We start from the raw sequence: 14,429 nt of genomic DNA, 5'->3' as shown, positions 1-14,429 counted from the left end.
CTCGACTCCTCTTCTCTCAGAAACCATACAAAGTTTCAGTGCCAGGAACTGGGTCATTCTCAACTGTTCACATGCCGACTTATCTTTTCCTCTAAACCCTCAACCCAAAAACAAAACAACCAAGATGTTGTCAGGAATACAGACCGGGAGCACAAGGCTCTCGCCTCTTATTCTATGGCCTCTGGTAGCAATTTCAATGGTAAGTCGTCATCTCCTCAAGCATACGAGTCTCATGATCCGTTCTCTCCCACATCCGTATAGTTGAAGGAGTTCCTAAAACCCCTCTAGGTCGTCATTGGCCTCCTCCTTCAAATCATCTACAATGTAGCATTCCACCCTCTCTGCAAGTACCCAGGCCCCAAGCTATGGGCCGCCACTCGCATCCCCTACGCCTTGGTGGGCGCCCGCGGCCAAACGCACAAGGAAATCCTCGCCCTTCACCAATACTACGACGCCGAAATCATCCGCGTCTCGCCTAATGAGCTCTCCTTCCAGCACCCGGACGCCATGAAGGAGATCATGGGTCACCGCAAGGGCAAGGCCGAGGAGAACGCCAAAGACCCGGACTTTATCGACAAGAACCACATGGATATCCTCTCGGCCAACCGTGAGGACCACTCCCGCTACCGCCGCATCCTGTCCAACGGCTTCTCCGCCAAGAGCATGCAGGAGCAGCAGCCCATCATCAAGAGCTACATTGACCTTCTCATCGAGCAGCTCCACGGCATCTGCAGCAAGGGCCCTGTTGACGTCGTTGCGTGGTACAACTACACCACCTTTGACATTATTGGCGACCTCGCTTTTGGACAGTCCTTTGGGTGCCTCGACAAGTCTGACTACCACCCCTGGGTCAAGGTGATCTTCCAGAACATCAAAATGATTTGCATAGTCAACATTACCAGAAGCTTCAAGGTCCTTGAACCTGTCCTCAAAGCCTTCATCCCCAAGGAAGTCATGAAGAAGGGCATGTCTCACAGGCTGTTCGTTCGTGAAAAGGTTGATCAGAGAATATCTCTCGGCACGCCGCGACCTGACTTTGCGGAAACCATGCTCAAGAAGGGAGCTCAGGTAAGAAACCGTCCTATACTTGTCTACTCTACGGCCACACCCACTATATGAGGCAGAACCCCCTGTCTTGACGAATTCTCGAATACTGACAAGGCGTCCACAGCCAATGAACCTGCCGGAAATGTACGAAAACGCAAACGTCCTCATCGTCGCCGGATCCGAGACAACTGCGACAGCCCTCTCAGGCTGCACCTACCTCCTCCTGACCAACCCGGACAAGCTGGCCAAACTCCAGAAAGAGATCAGGACCTCGTTCCAGAACGAGGATGAGATTGATCTCCTCAGCACCGCCAAGCTCGAGTACCTCCACGCCGTCCTCGAAGAGACCCTGCGATCGTACCCTCCCGTCCCCGTCGCTCTGCCGCGTATCACGCCGCCTGCCGGACAAGAGATTCTCGGGCAATGGATCCCTGGAAACGTGCGATCTCATCCCCCACTTCCCATATTTTCACCTTCGCTAACGTAATAACCTTCAGACCACAATCGGCGTCGCCCACTGGGCCCTCTACCACAACGACAAGATCTTCTCCAAGCCCTTCGAGTTCCACCCGGAGCGCTGGCTCGGCGACCCGGCCTTCGCCGACGACCACCTCGAAGCCCTCAAGCCCTTCCACACCGGGCCCCGTAACTGCCTGGGCATGAACCTCGCCTACGCCGAGATGACGATGATCCTCGCCAAGGTTATCTGGAACTTTGATCTGCAGCTGGCCGCGCAGAGTCAGGGCTGGATCGACCACGACGTCTACATCTTCTACAACAAGCCGCCATTGATGGTGCACCTTACGCCGGCGGTTAAGGCTTCGGAGTAAGTTTGGCGGAGGGAGATTATTGGCAAGAGCGCGGTTTTATGTTGAGAATTTGAGAAGCCTTCATTTCTTTTTAACTAAGTTTGTGATGGGTCATGGCATCGTTTTTGCTTCATGGGTAATTCTTGGATCGAATCATCGGATATAGATCGACACAAATACACTACTACCAGCATGTCCAAGTCATATTTTGCATGTTGCAGGTGACCGAAGCATCTTAAGGACCTGTCATTGTGCCTGCGTTTGTTTCTCTCCAGTTAGTCAAAGCATGAAAGAGGCGGGTCAATGACTTATAGGTCACAAAAAGTGTCCTATGGCCCTTCAAGAGAGTGAGGAGCCCGAGCTATAGACTCGGTGCTTTGTCAAGGCAAACATTCGTCTGGCCCAGAGCGAACATGAAGGGGAGTCACGGCCTGTGGGAGAAAATGTCATTATCTCTAAGACTCTCGGACAGAGGTACCGGAGTCTTAGCCTATTAAATGATGCTCTAGATCGGGACTACTAGCGGCGCAGCCGCATTGTGACAGATACCACCCTTCTCGAATGCGACGTTCGGGACAAGGTTTTGATCCTGGTGGTGCTGACTGAAGGGAGAGAGCCTCTTGTGTACCTTAGTGCAGTGCGTCCGTGTAGCCGCACACAACCCTCTCTATCAAGCGTAAGCAGTCTTCGTTGACGTATTCGTTTACGAATCACATGAGCAAGATACGTGGATATTAAAGATAGGTACACTATTTATTGAAAACTATTAGAGCTATATTTTCAAACAAGATGTATTCCTTTTAGTCTTTTTATTGAGTAAAGACAGTCGTTATTTAAGTAGTCGTAAATAAATATCCTTAATATAAAAAGCCATAAAAGATATGGTTCTAGCTATCGAACATCAAATAGAAGTCATCTTACTCTGAGAGAATTCAACATCAGATATGGATTCACTTAGTGAACTTCATGTGTCTAGTTCAGACGTAAGTGTTAAATCAAAAGTAATACAAACACAGCTATGTCGTTGACACCGGAAGGCAAGGCATGGTTGATACTCGCATACTCACAGACACACATCACTAGTAGTAGAAAAGCAAAGCCAGGTTCGGACTTGGTGAGTGACGGAGGGAAGTGAGGGGGGTATCTTTCATAAGATTCATCGACTCGTCAAAAAAAAAAACAGCCCAAAACAAGACCGAACACTATTAGCTACTACTACTTCATTTCCACAATCTTGACCGAAACCTTCTTATCCGGCTTGGTCCCATCCTTGCGCTTCTTGCCAACATTCGCCAACCGGCCCATGACGTCCGCGGGGTCGATGCCAACTGCCGCGCCGGGGGCTACGTGGACGGTCAGATCAATGCTCGCCCTCTTCTTCTCGGGGTCCGACGTCTGCGTAGCTTCGAATCTGTGTGGTTTCTGTCAGTATTGCTTCCACGAATGAGCCGGTTGCTCTCGACATCTCCTAGATTCGAATCACTCAGAGAGACCGAAAAGCACATACCTCAAAGTCGACTTGAGCTCTTCGACACTAGTAGGCCACGCCGGCGCGAGATCAACCATGACAGCCGCCACGGCGCCAAGATACTCTGCCCAAAACACGCTCTCCAGCTTCGCCTCCGCGACGAGACCCCTCAGGTTCCCGTACAGCTGCGCATCAATCGGGCCCAAGTTCGACCCCCACCTCGCGCACACCGTCAGACCCAACACCGCTCTCGCAAGGTGCGTCAGCCCAGGCGCGCTGGGATCCCGCGTAACAGCCTCATGCAACGCATACGAGGCGTTCGCATCGTCGTCCTCGCCCTGGTGAATCCAAACCTGCCTCGCAAAAAGCGGTCCCAGACCCAGCGAGAACACCGTCGGCGTCCGCGAGACGTCCACATTCTTCGGCACGGCGCCGTACAGCGTCCGCAGAATCGCCTGCGCGACAGCCAAGTCCCCGCCGCTTCCTGCGCCCCCGCTCTCCTCGTGACCCTGGATGGGAAAGCCGGCGAGCGCCTCGAGCGGGTTACTCTCCCGCACGCTCTTGGGCAGCTTCATTAGCAGCGCGCCGTCGCGGTTGGAGCCGCCGCAGAAGGTGACGGTGCGCAGGTGCGGGACGGTGCGGATAAAGGCCTCGACGACCTCGATGATGGCGGGGAATTGCTGCCGCCTGCGCTTCGACATTCCGTAGATCTTACCCTCGTGTTCGCGGTTGACGCGCCGCATCTTGTCCGTCTGCTTGAAGAAGTCGCCCGTCACGGTGTAGGTGCCCACCGAGGGGATCGGGTACGGCTGGATCGGGTCGTTGTGCTGGAGCATGCAGCCGTAGCCGCGGAAACCACCGCCGCAGAGGTAGGCGTCGATGCCGCCGGGTACCACGGTGCTGCCGTTCGTGGTGGTGGCTGAGGAGGAGTGGGCGGCCTCGTGGTCCGCCTTTGCCTGCGCGAGCGCGGGGAACTTGGCGCACAGCTTCGCAAAGGCGCCCTGCATGCTTGCGTTAAGCTTCTCCTTCTCCTGCGTGCGAACTTCCTCCGACTGCCCCTCGAGGATGCGAATGAGCCTTGCGGCGCCAAACGGCATGCTCTCGCCCGCCTTGGCGGCGGCGACCTCGTAGTCCGGCAGCCGGGTGTCGACCCAGGTCATCTGCACGGAGCCCCCGCCGAGGTCAAGGAATAGCCCGCCGCGCGCGACGTCAACGAAGGCAGATCGCGAGCCCATGACGGCGCCAAAGAGGGTCTCGACCTCGGGGGCGAGAACGTGGACGCCAATGTCGGCGGCCTCGCGGATGGCGGTCAGCATGTCGCGGGCGTTTGCGGCGCGGCGCATGGCTTCTGTGGCGAGGACGGAGAAGTGGGCGGGCGGGACGCCATAGGAGACGGCGATGCGGCGGAAGCGGGCTAGGGTCTTTGCGACTTGGGTGATTGTCTCGGGAGGGAAGGTGAGGGGTTCGGAGGTGGCGGTGGAGGCGGAGTTGAGGGCATCGAAGAGGGAGATGCCGGCGCGTTCGCGGTAGATGGGCCGGAGGAGGCGGGTTTGGGGCGGGGTGAGGTCCGAGATGGAGAAGCGGATGCCGTTGCTGTTTGGTGGGGCCGGGGGCTCGGGTCAGTATTTGGGACCGGTCTATTGTTCTTTTAAAGGTGCATTATGTTTAGGGGGGGGGGGGGGGGGGGGGGGGAGACGGCGGGAACTAAAGACATGGTCCGGCTGGCGTTGTCCGCCGTCACGGTGCCGAGTAGAAAGAGAAGTGTACTCTTTGAGGATTGAGGCTCAAAAGCATAGGCGTAGACAGACAGGCAGACAGGCTTTCCCCAGGTTTAGCCTCTCGGCGAGGCAATCCTGGAGGGCAATCCGGACAAAAAAGCAGAAAAAGAAATTCTTGACGTGAACGAGTTTGTACGGATAGATGCACCGAAGACGGAGAAAAAAAGCTTAGGTACTGACCTGCCCATATCAACAATCGCATATAGGTGATTGGAGCCTGCGGGGTCCCATCTTGACAGCAGCTCCTCAAAGTTGTCAAGCGTGATGATGTCAGCGTTGGTAGCCATGGCGACAGCGGGAGGCGCGAAGCCGAAGTTTCTGGTCGGAGGGGAGGGGGGAGCTGGGGCCGAAAAAAGGGTAGAGGTAGGTGAGGTAAGGTAGTGAGAGAAAAGAGAGCGGATGGTTGGGTGGTATCTCGTGCTCAAAGTAGGCGCTGTGCAGAGGGATTTCCGCGGATGTCGGCAACCGACATTTGCCTCGTTACTTTTTTCTCTCGGTACGAAACGTGCGTGTGTGTGTCTGTATCTGAAAGGATTCGTTTCGCTCTTTTTTCTTTGGTTTCCTGTCTGTGGGGGTGGGAGAGAAGTGCCGGGGCAGGATGGATTATATACGCAAAAAGTACCAAAAGACGGGAACGGCTGGCTGAGTGACGGAAGGCGAGACACGGAGAGACAGAGAAGAGAGATGGAAGTGGTTCAGTGTATCCGTAGGTTCGTGGCCTGCTGGAATTCGGGGAGAGTGAGTTGAGGTGCGAGTGAGTGAGTGAGTAATAAGAGTGAGGATGAGAGTGAGAGAGAGGACGGGAAGAGGAGAGAGAGAGGCGCATGTGAGGGGGGAACGTCGACGGGGAAGGCAGCGATGGATGTGTACTTTACGAAAACGGAGCGTGTTGCACGTGTGGATTTTATTGCCATGGGCAGCGGCACATTTCTCTCACTTCCCGTCTCTTGTTCAGTGAGGTGAGTGGCATTCGTTTGGAATTTGGAGCCCCGGAAACCTGGAAAACCTCAGCTGCGAGTCTGACCAAAAGATGCAGCCCGTGTCTCTGGGCTAACCTACTGTGTAGTAATGTGTAATATCATACCTGGTCCGTATCATGCAGCTCACGACAGCTACTTACAGTGCTACCTACCTACTTTACTTTGAGGCGGCCACGTGAAGATGAGCAACGCAAGGGGAAGATCCAGAAAGCAACTTCACTCACTCTACCTTCACAGAAGCAACAAGAAAAAAAGCCCGCAAGGATCCAGAGAAACCCTCCCCCCCCTTTGGAGCAACTAATACACAGTAGTAGAAACCATTTCGCCCCATTTTCACCCCTCATCTTTCTTCCCTGGGCCCCACCTGCCTCATCCATCTCACGACATATCCTCAACAAGGTTTATGAAATACGAACCAACAACCAACGCAACTCAAACGAGGTCATCTTTCTCGAATGGCCCAACTCATGCTTCTTCATCATGATACCTCAGACATCTAGAACGGTCCTGCCTAGAGCCGAGAGCGTGAGGCGGGCCGCGTAGTCGCGTGACGGCGGGGTACAACTGACTGGACTGAAGAGAACTGACATGACGGGCCTGGGAGGGGCCTGGGCTACACAAGAAGACGCACCCTCCGCTGCAGTTGGATGCATCGCTTCATGCGGGTCAGCAGCCGTGGTCGCCGCTTGCCTGCCTTTCCTTGCCTTGCCCTTCACCTGTCAGTCATTGACGGCTCGCCTGACGAACTTTGAACGAGGGGTAGCTGGGAGTGTAGCGGGGGCCTCCTCGCGGATAATTGGCACGGGGCGGCTTTTGTCTGCTCTGCTTCTGACCATTCTTGAATGGTTACACAAGCATTGCCGTGCCCCCTTCACACTGGTCGATGGGCGAGCAGACAAACCAATAATTTTTGACTGGGCAACCTGGGCTCTGAGAAACATTCACTCTTTTCTCTCATTACCAGAGCCTGATCTTCAAATCCTCTCGCCCCGAGTGAACTCAAGCAGAGAACTTGCATTGGCCGTGCCTTTTTCAACCTCACCGTACCATGCAATCATCGGCACAAGAGGCACGAGCATTTGACCGAAGTGAGGGGTCGAAAAACCCGGACCCGGGGCGACTTGTCGTTTGCAGTTGGATGGACCGGGACGGGGACATCGAGATGGCTCGGCCAAGGCCGGGTTAAAGAAGTCTGGGTACACCTTACCATGTAGGTCACCGCACCAAAGGTAGGCAAGATCAAGAATAATCCGGTAACAATGAGATGAAAGAATAGTGGGGGTTTTTAAGGGAAGAAATATCAAATCGCCTACCAAGTATTCCAACGAGAGATTGACGATGAGCTATATATTCATCTCATATAGTGCAGCGAAATCAAACGGCGGCGCTCTTGAGGCGTAAAGTAGAACTTCAACGTGTACCCAGACTTCTAGCCCGGGCTTGCTAGGCATGCACAAATCAACCCAAGACGACATCTGACATGAGACTGATATTACATCCCTTGCATTGCAGATGGGGTACATGACGGAAGCGCCCGTAGACCACCACTACCCGTAAGCATTCAACCATCGTTGTCTAGATACTCGCAAACTGCCGCTACATTGTTTGCAACAGCCCTCATCTCCATTGGTCCTCTTCCAACCCCCGCCAAAACACACATATCATTGATTCTTTTCCCTCCCCCCACCCCTTATCTGTCAGGACATCATGGCCACACCGTCGCCCTCATAACGTACGCGTTCTCGTGCCGGCCGTACAGCGTGGTAAACTCGTCCTTCCACGAAATCGTCTCCCCAGGCGCCAGCGGCACGCCCATGGGACCCTGCCCGAAAGCATACGACCGCCGCAGCGCCAAGTTCCACGCGAAGCTGCTCGCGCTGACGCCCGCCACCATGCCGGCGCGCAGCATGATCTCGTAGTCGACCAGCCCGCGCTGGTCCCACGTCAGCGCATCTAGGAGCGCCTGCTCCTCGTCGTCCAAGATATCTGTCTTGGTGACGACTGTGACGTTGAAGTCCTTGGCGCGGTTGACAAACGCCGTGATGTTGGTCTCGGTGGCGCCCGAGGCCAGGAATGCGACGCCCGATTCCGACTCGGAGAGGTAGTGTAGGTAGTTGGCCGCCTGCGTCGTGTAGTCAGGGAACCGCTCGTTGACGTCCTCTTCGGTGCGCAAGTGGACGCCCACGAAGCTTGACGGGTGGTGTCGCGTCCGCGGGTCGAGGTTGAGCCGGAAGCGGGATTCAAGGGTGAAGAGCGCCGAGGCCGCGAGGCGCCGGGCGTCCGGGCGGATGCGGAGCATGCGTCCGAAGGAAGAGGCTATGGGCGCCTTGTCCCGCGCCGTAGGCCACGTCCACAGGGTGTGCTTGAGGTGGGTGCGGAAGGGATATACCCTTTCTGCAAGGGGCGACTTCTCGTCGATGAAGTTGTGGAATTGCTTGCCCCAGTCCGACGGCTCGGCCAGGACGGTGCCGTTGACCCAGTTGCTGTTCGTGTCGGGGATGCTGAACTGGAGGGCTTCGAAGACCTCGGGCACGTCGTACAAGTCGTTCATCGATCCGTGTACTCTCATCTGCGGACAGTACGTTCGGAGCACGTGGTTAAGGTGGGCTGCGTCGAAGTAGTAGTCGAGAGGCACGGCGGGCCGTCCGTTGATGTTCTTGAGATCGTCCTCTGAGCGAGGTATGATCTCGGGCAGGATCAACTCCGCTGGCCACCGGTAAGTACGAAAAGATCATGCATAGTTCCGAGTTCTATCTCAAGGGACATGACTTACCTCCTGCCTCGATCGCAAAGCGAATGCAATGCAAGTGGGCATTCCGCACTTCACCAATGCCTCCTGGCGCCGCATCGCAGCCCATCAGCAAACCTTTTGTCCATTTCTTGCTGGCACACAGGCCCTCGATGGCCGCGCCATCAAATCGTCCATCGATCTCGTGCTCGAGGAAATCTTTGATGAACAGCTCCCTTTGATTACGGAATTTGCGGGTGATTGTCTGTACATGCTGCCGAGAGATTCCCAGGTACCATACCGACCAGAGAATAAGGAGCATCGGCCCCACGAGCTTCATGAGCTGGGATAAGGAGGTTGAGCCGAGCATGATGGGCTGAATGATGCAGTTCGAACTGCTGCCGTGATGGGAAAAGTTGAGGGAACCATCTCGCTGATTAGGAGGCGACTCTCAAAGGAAAGACGCCCAGCCAGCTATTGAGGGCGAAACGAGTGGAATGGAAAGCTTCGCGCCTGGCTGAAGGAGCCAGAAATGTGGCGTTTCTCAGTCGTTCTCGGAATGGCATGGCGTAGATCGACAGCTATTAAAGGGATGGGATTGGCGATAGCGCGCTCGACAGGCTGCTAGTCCAGAATGCCATCTTCCTGACGTTCTTCAACAGTCTCTCATTGCCCTTGGATTCTTTGGCCCTTCCAGATCGTCATGGTCCTTTGTACGAAGTTGGACAGCCGAGGACTCTGGAACTTTTTGACATCCTCATCGTGCGATGGAATTCAGAGTCTCACGGCATTCGCTGGCGGCGCCCGCTAACAGGCACATGCGACGAGAAACGCTATTTTGCTGTGGCGGCAGTGAGGTCTGTAGTCGAGTTTAAGTGAATAATGGCTGCCGCCTGGCCAATTTTGAGGCTGAGATAGACTGGTCCGCGAACTTTGTAGCTTGGATTCCTACTGCCGCTGACCTCAAGTGTTGCCCCTTGTTGATTCAGCTCACAACCAGAAATCACCACCTAGTCTTGAGGGTCCCTGGGACAGCCTGGCGATACAGCCGTACCTGTTTCATAATCACGGGCACCGAGGCCTGAATCCGGATGGCAGTTAGTAGTCAAGACATGGTCCAGGCACAGCCCGTTGTGCAGTGGTAGCCAAGCTCACACTGATGGGTTCCATCTGATCACGTCGTTGAACAATCGCAACGCTGGCGACGTCGGCCTAGACCAGGGGATTTGGCGCACCGCAACACAACATCCTCGGGTTCATGCTGCTTTGGATCTCGCAGCGGACAGCCGAACCGGTGCCACGCAGAGTGCCAAGACTGTCTTGTAGACCATGATCTGATTGGGCCAGCGCGGCTTCCAAGGATCTCTAGGCTTTGACGTTGCACAGAAGCCGTTGACGGTTGTTCAGTTCCCTCTGGGGTGGCCGTTTCGTTTGATTCGGACGGTTTGATCGTCTGGACGGGAACGACTTTAGCCTGACCTTTTCTGTGCATGCCGTGGTGCACCACACACTGCACACAGAACTCGGATGAAAGTCAAGACTGTGAGCCACGGTGAACTTGAATGAGGCTGAAGGTACGTGAGCTCATCGTGTCCCGTCGATGAGTGCATGTATCCCCAGACATAGGACGAGAGAGAAAACATGGACACTGCATGAAAAGCCCGCCGTTCTTGCAATAATGCACCTCTGCGGATCCTAAAGCGTTCAACTGCAGCGTCGCAGTAGACTCGCTGATCCCCGGGGCGGGCCTCCAGTCATTTCTCCGGCCAAAGATTGGTGGTCCATGGTTCTGAGTTCTTGAGGGGTGCAGAGAGCCCATGATACTTGGCGCACTAGAAGAAGCCCTGCTTGCAATTGACCATGCCCATAGGTAGGATAAGAGTGCTGGATAGTATCGACTACCTATCGACCAGGCCAGAGATACCGGTAAGGATACCTTTGACGCCCCCAGGAACCTTACCTAGACAGGCTCACCGCATCGCAACTCCATCGTCGTGCAGACCTAGGCAGGCATTCGGAGCTGGCGAACGCGCCATGTTGTGCTTCGATTGGCCCGAGGGCCATGTGTAGCGATTGCAAGCTGTGCGGGCAGAGGTAGAGCAGCACAGTACAACGAAAACACAACACAACGCGACGCAGCGTTCGTTGATGCTATTCGTGTGTTTCGCGCCAGCCGCGGGACCTGTTCGTATCGTCTGTCAGTGGACACCCCCTACCCAGCATCATACATGGATTCAGGTTGAGGAGACTTGGGAGAGAGCCTTTCTCCCAGCCTCTGGTTCCAATCCGGCGCCGTTGTAAGAGTGTGTGCAAAGCTGGTGTTAGTCTCGGCCAGGATTCTGTTGCCTGAGGTATCGGTATCGTCGTTATTGCAGCTTGGACATTGGTGAAAAGTCATGGAATGAAAAGTCTTTCTCGAGTAGCTTCCAGCTAATTAATTGCCTCCTGCCACCAAGGAGCCAGGACCGAAGACGTAGAATATTAGAGATCGGACCCCTTATTCATGATTCAAGCAACGGGTCAAAAGTTGGCGGTAGTTGTTGGCCCTTGAAAAGTTGTAATTAGGTAGCATGGAAGTGAGCAAAGTTAGGAACTCTCTCGTCTGTTCGCTCCTTCCCGCACAGCCGCTTTCTGCTCGGTGATCCTGGCATCGCATCTTCATGCACTTTGTGGTGCTACAGGTCCAGACTCTAGGACTTCAGCTGGCAGTTTCCATTTTCATGGATGATGGAGCAAGGAAAGACCGATCGGGGGGAGGAACAGACGGGGAGGTGCCTTCTCTTTCCAAGTGGTGGTGGACCAAGAGGCAAGTGCCAAGAACACATCGAGCAGGTCCAGCAGATGATGCCCTGGTGGGTCCATCTGTCCAATGAAAAGCCAGACATGCGCTAGATGTATCCACTTTGGCGACTGACATGCTCCACTTAACGCGAAAAGACGCGCTAAGTCGCGTCCACAACGCGTCTCTCCACACCTCACATGGGAGTTCACATCCATCTGGACCACCGTCAGCCATCGGATGTCTGAAAATATTTTTTTCTCTCCCACTGTTCCCAGTCGTCAAAGTTCCCACAGCTCTCGCACGGATCGCACTCAAATCAGTTTCATCCGTCGTCTCTTTTTCCTTGGAACACTCCACGCACTCCTCCCCCCCGCCGATGCGCTCTCAACTTGGGTTGGACGGACGTCACCGCCCACATTTTGTGAAGCCAATGAATCGCTTCCCGCCCGTCACACTCACCTTGACTTTCACCGGGCACCTCCAACGCTTCACCTCGTGCTCACCTACTCAAACTCCTAATTACCGGTTCAACTAAGGTAGACCGTCCATCTCGAACATTGCTTCAACAAGACGTACAGGCCGGGCGTTCGCTCACCCATCCAACCCTCGTTACGTCTGACACTTTGCTCCGTCATCGGTGCCACTTTTGACTCAACCCGCACTTTCATGAAGACGGTCTCTCATTCATTTGCCATCGTCCAGTCTTCACCTTCAGCCATTCCCAACACCACCACCATCGCCAACGCTCATTATCCACTTTGTGGCTTGCTTAACGCTCAATCGCTGCTCTTCGAGGCTCTGTTCGTCCCAAGAACGACACTCCCGGCATACATGAAATAAGCCTGCTGGCTGCAGACGCAGAAACCAGCCTCCCTTCTTTCCCTGCCCCCGGTCGCAGACGACCGAGCGCAAACTACCTACCGCACAGGCTGTGGCCAGGAGAACCACCATCTGCAAGTTCACACCAGCAAGCACCGCAGGCGCAGGGCAAACGCGCCATACCCAAGACGAGATAGCGAGCACGAAGCTGCTGCACGCACATCCAGCTCCGGCAGCATCGTCTGGTTTCTTGTCTCACTGCCCCACAAACCGAGCGGCCTGATCGTCTCGACCATCTCTCTCTGAGTCTCTTTGAGGCTTGAGCAGCTTGCCATTGTCTATCCGGACTCCCAATTTGCTTTGTTCACTCGACTGTCGTCTCGTCCGTTGCATCAGCCCGTCTACGATTGAGCCCTACTACTCGTGGCTTGAGCTTTTCGTTTGCGGCATCTGCTACATTTTCTGCGTCGTCCGACACCCAAGAAAGACCAGTCGTCTTGTTGGTGTTGTTGAGTTCTCCGTCACCAGGCATACCTACCACGGTGGCCTGCATCGGCTGCTTGTCTCGACCAACCCAATCCCTAGTTCGGCGCGCTTCTCAGACTTCACGCGCGGCGTACCTTGCTTTACACCTGGCGAACGAACGAATCGACCAACGGGAGCCCGAACCCATTGCTTTACTTTGCTTTGCTTCCATCGCTCCTTTCGGACTCTGCACCCTCGTCGTTCGCTGCTCCATAATCCGCCGTACATGCACTCCTGTCGTGTCCATCGACTGGCTACACCAAACGACACTGTGTATCCGGAGTACATACGACTACTGCGATCGCCAGCACCCCATCCCACACGCCGCTGTCCGGTTCACTCAAACTTCAAAGTAGCTCCCTCTCCAGGGATCCTTGTGAAGAAGAGAGATCAGTTTTGGACAACTTACAAACTACGACTTCAACCGGACCCAAGTCCCAGTGGCAGACGGGGCAGACGATCCTCAAGTCTCCTCCTCCGACAAGGCGCTTCCCACATCGTGCACCTCACCGCACATTGCATCCTCAGGGTCTCTCGGCGCAAAACGAGACTACGCTCACCCTAGACTCCACTCTGCCACATGCGCTGGCGAGCTTCTGGACCTGTCTCGAGCCGCTACTGGTGTGTCCGTCAGTCACAAACGCTCCACTGTCACTCGCCTTGGACGGCTTGACTAGGTTTCCTTGGGTTTAGCCTAGGTGGGGGATCTCTGGTGTGCTCAACCGCTGTGCAACTGCAACCCGTGGTGGACCTTGGACGCCCTCCCCCCGGCCACCACGCTCTGCTGCTGCACCGACTGCAATTGTAGGACTGCACGGGGGTTCAAGCGAGCAGTGTTGTGAAGTTTGGTTCACCTCAACTTTGCTTTGGTGAGGTACTTTTCGGTCTTCGAGGGCCTGTCGACCTTTTCACTGCAACCCTCAGGCACGAGCACAGGCTCAGGCGCAGGCACAGGTCTCTTCCCATTCGTATCCTGCCAGGACAAGAGGTGTTCTCTGCTCTCCCGCCCTGTCCCGGCTCCTCGAGCAAGGTTCGCGCCACCCGCTCTTTCTTCTCCACCCCGCCCACCATCGCTGGACCTTGCCATACATACCACACCGGTCCGCCTCAGCCCAAACCTGTCCGAACTTCCTCCTCCCACCTTTCTCTTCAACCACAGTCGTTCCTTTTCGCAAACACCAGCCGTCCTCCGGTGGTGGGGGTTGCGCGCTTTCGATTTTCCCCCGATAAGCCCATACCTAATCACGAGCCATTCGCCAGTAACGACGACGAATCAATATTTTGTCCGTCTGGCTCGTCGTGACGACCTATTTCCTTGATCTCCTACCTATCTACAGTATTGCGACGACGAATCTCGGACGTCCAGACGACCCGTCCACGAATATCATAACACGAAGCGACACTTGCGACGACAATTACCACGATTACCAAGACAACGTTTTCTTTTTCTGTATTCCATTCGAGCAATGTTTTGACGAGAGAGTGGTGTTGAA

The 14,429-nt window shown here is 55.0% G+C and overlaps 4 protein-coding genes across 4 annotated transcripts; 2 read left to right on the top strand and 2 right to left on the bottom strand.

Annotated features, from left to right (window-relative positions):
* Positions 1-124: 124 nt before the first annotated feature.
* BDP81DRAFT_392584 (cytochrome P450) lies at positions 125-1,877 on the top strand (the record flags this gene model as incomplete). The annotated part of the gene is made up of 4 exons (XM_060587726.1): positions 125-199; positions 289-1,068; positions 1,172-1,486; positions 1,545-1,877. 4 exons carry the CDS (start codon positions 125-127, stop codon positions 1,875-1,877), a joined length of 1,503 nt encoding a protein of 500 aa, XP_060447856.1.
* An 804-nt stretch (positions 1,878-2,681) lies between these two features.
* BDP81DRAFT_199376 (Ppx/GppA phosphatase) lies at positions 2,682-5,706 on the bottom strand. The gene is made up of 3 exons (XM_060582530.1): positions 5,283-5,706; positions 3,364-4,917; positions 2,682-3,267 (listed from the first exon to the last, which is right to left on the bottom strand). The coding sequence occupies exons 1-3, from the start codon at positions 5,387-5,389 to the stop codon at positions 3,072-3,074; spliced, it is 1,857 nt and encodes a 618-aa protein (XP_060447855.1). The 5' UTR covers positions 5,390-5,706; the 3' UTR covers positions 2,682-3,071.
* An 858-nt stretch (positions 5,707-6,564) lies between these two features.
* Positions 6,565-7,295, top strand: BDP81DRAFT_199374 (uncharacterized protein). The gene has a single exon (XM_060582529.1). It carries the CDS (start codon positions 6,671-6,673, stop codon positions 7,163-7,165), a length of 495 nt encoding a protein of 164 aa, XP_060447854.1. The 5' UTR covers positions 6,565-6,670; the 3' UTR covers positions 7,166-7,295.
* A 492-nt stretch (positions 7,296-7,787) lies between these two features.
* Positions 7,788-9,180, bottom strand: BDP81DRAFT_459743 (uncharacterized protein; the record flags this gene model as incomplete). The annotated part of the gene is made up of 2 exons (XM_060593577.1): positions 7,788-8,788; positions 8,856-9,180. The coding sequence occupies 2 exons, from the start codon at positions 9,178-9,180 to the stop codon at positions 7,788-7,790; spliced, it is 1,326 nt and encodes a 441-aa protein (XP_060447853.1).
* Between the last annotated feature and the right edge of the window lie 5,249 nt (positions 9,181-14,429).

Source organism: Colletotrichum phormii (assembly GCF_030913505.1).
Source record: "Colletotrichum phormii strain CBS 102054 chromosome Unknown BDP81scaffold_6, whole genome shotgun sequence".
Classification (NCBI taxonomy): Eukaryota; Fungi; Ascomycota; class Sordariomycetes; order Glomerellales; family Glomerellaceae; genus Colletotrichum; species Colletotrichum phormii.
This window is presented reverse-complemented; position numbering and strand designations above follow the sequence as displayed.

Coding starts and splice junctions, on each gene's coding strand:
- BDP81DRAFT_199376 (XM_060582530.1), bottom strand. CDS start 5,389: ATGGCTACCAACGCTGACATCATCACGCTTGACAACTTTGAGGAGCTG. Junction 4,918..5,282: donor GCGATTGTTGATATGGGCAG/GTCAGTACCTAA, acceptor CCCACCAAACAG/CAACGGCATCCGCTTCTCCA. Junction 3,268..3,363: donor GAGCTCAAGTCGACTTTGAG/GTATGTGCTTTT, acceptor GAAACCACACAG/ATTCGAAGCTACGCAGACGT.
- BDP81DRAFT_199374 (XM_060582529.1), top strand. CDS start 6,671: ATGACGGGCCTGGGAGGGGCCTGGGCTACACAAGAAGACGCACCCTCC.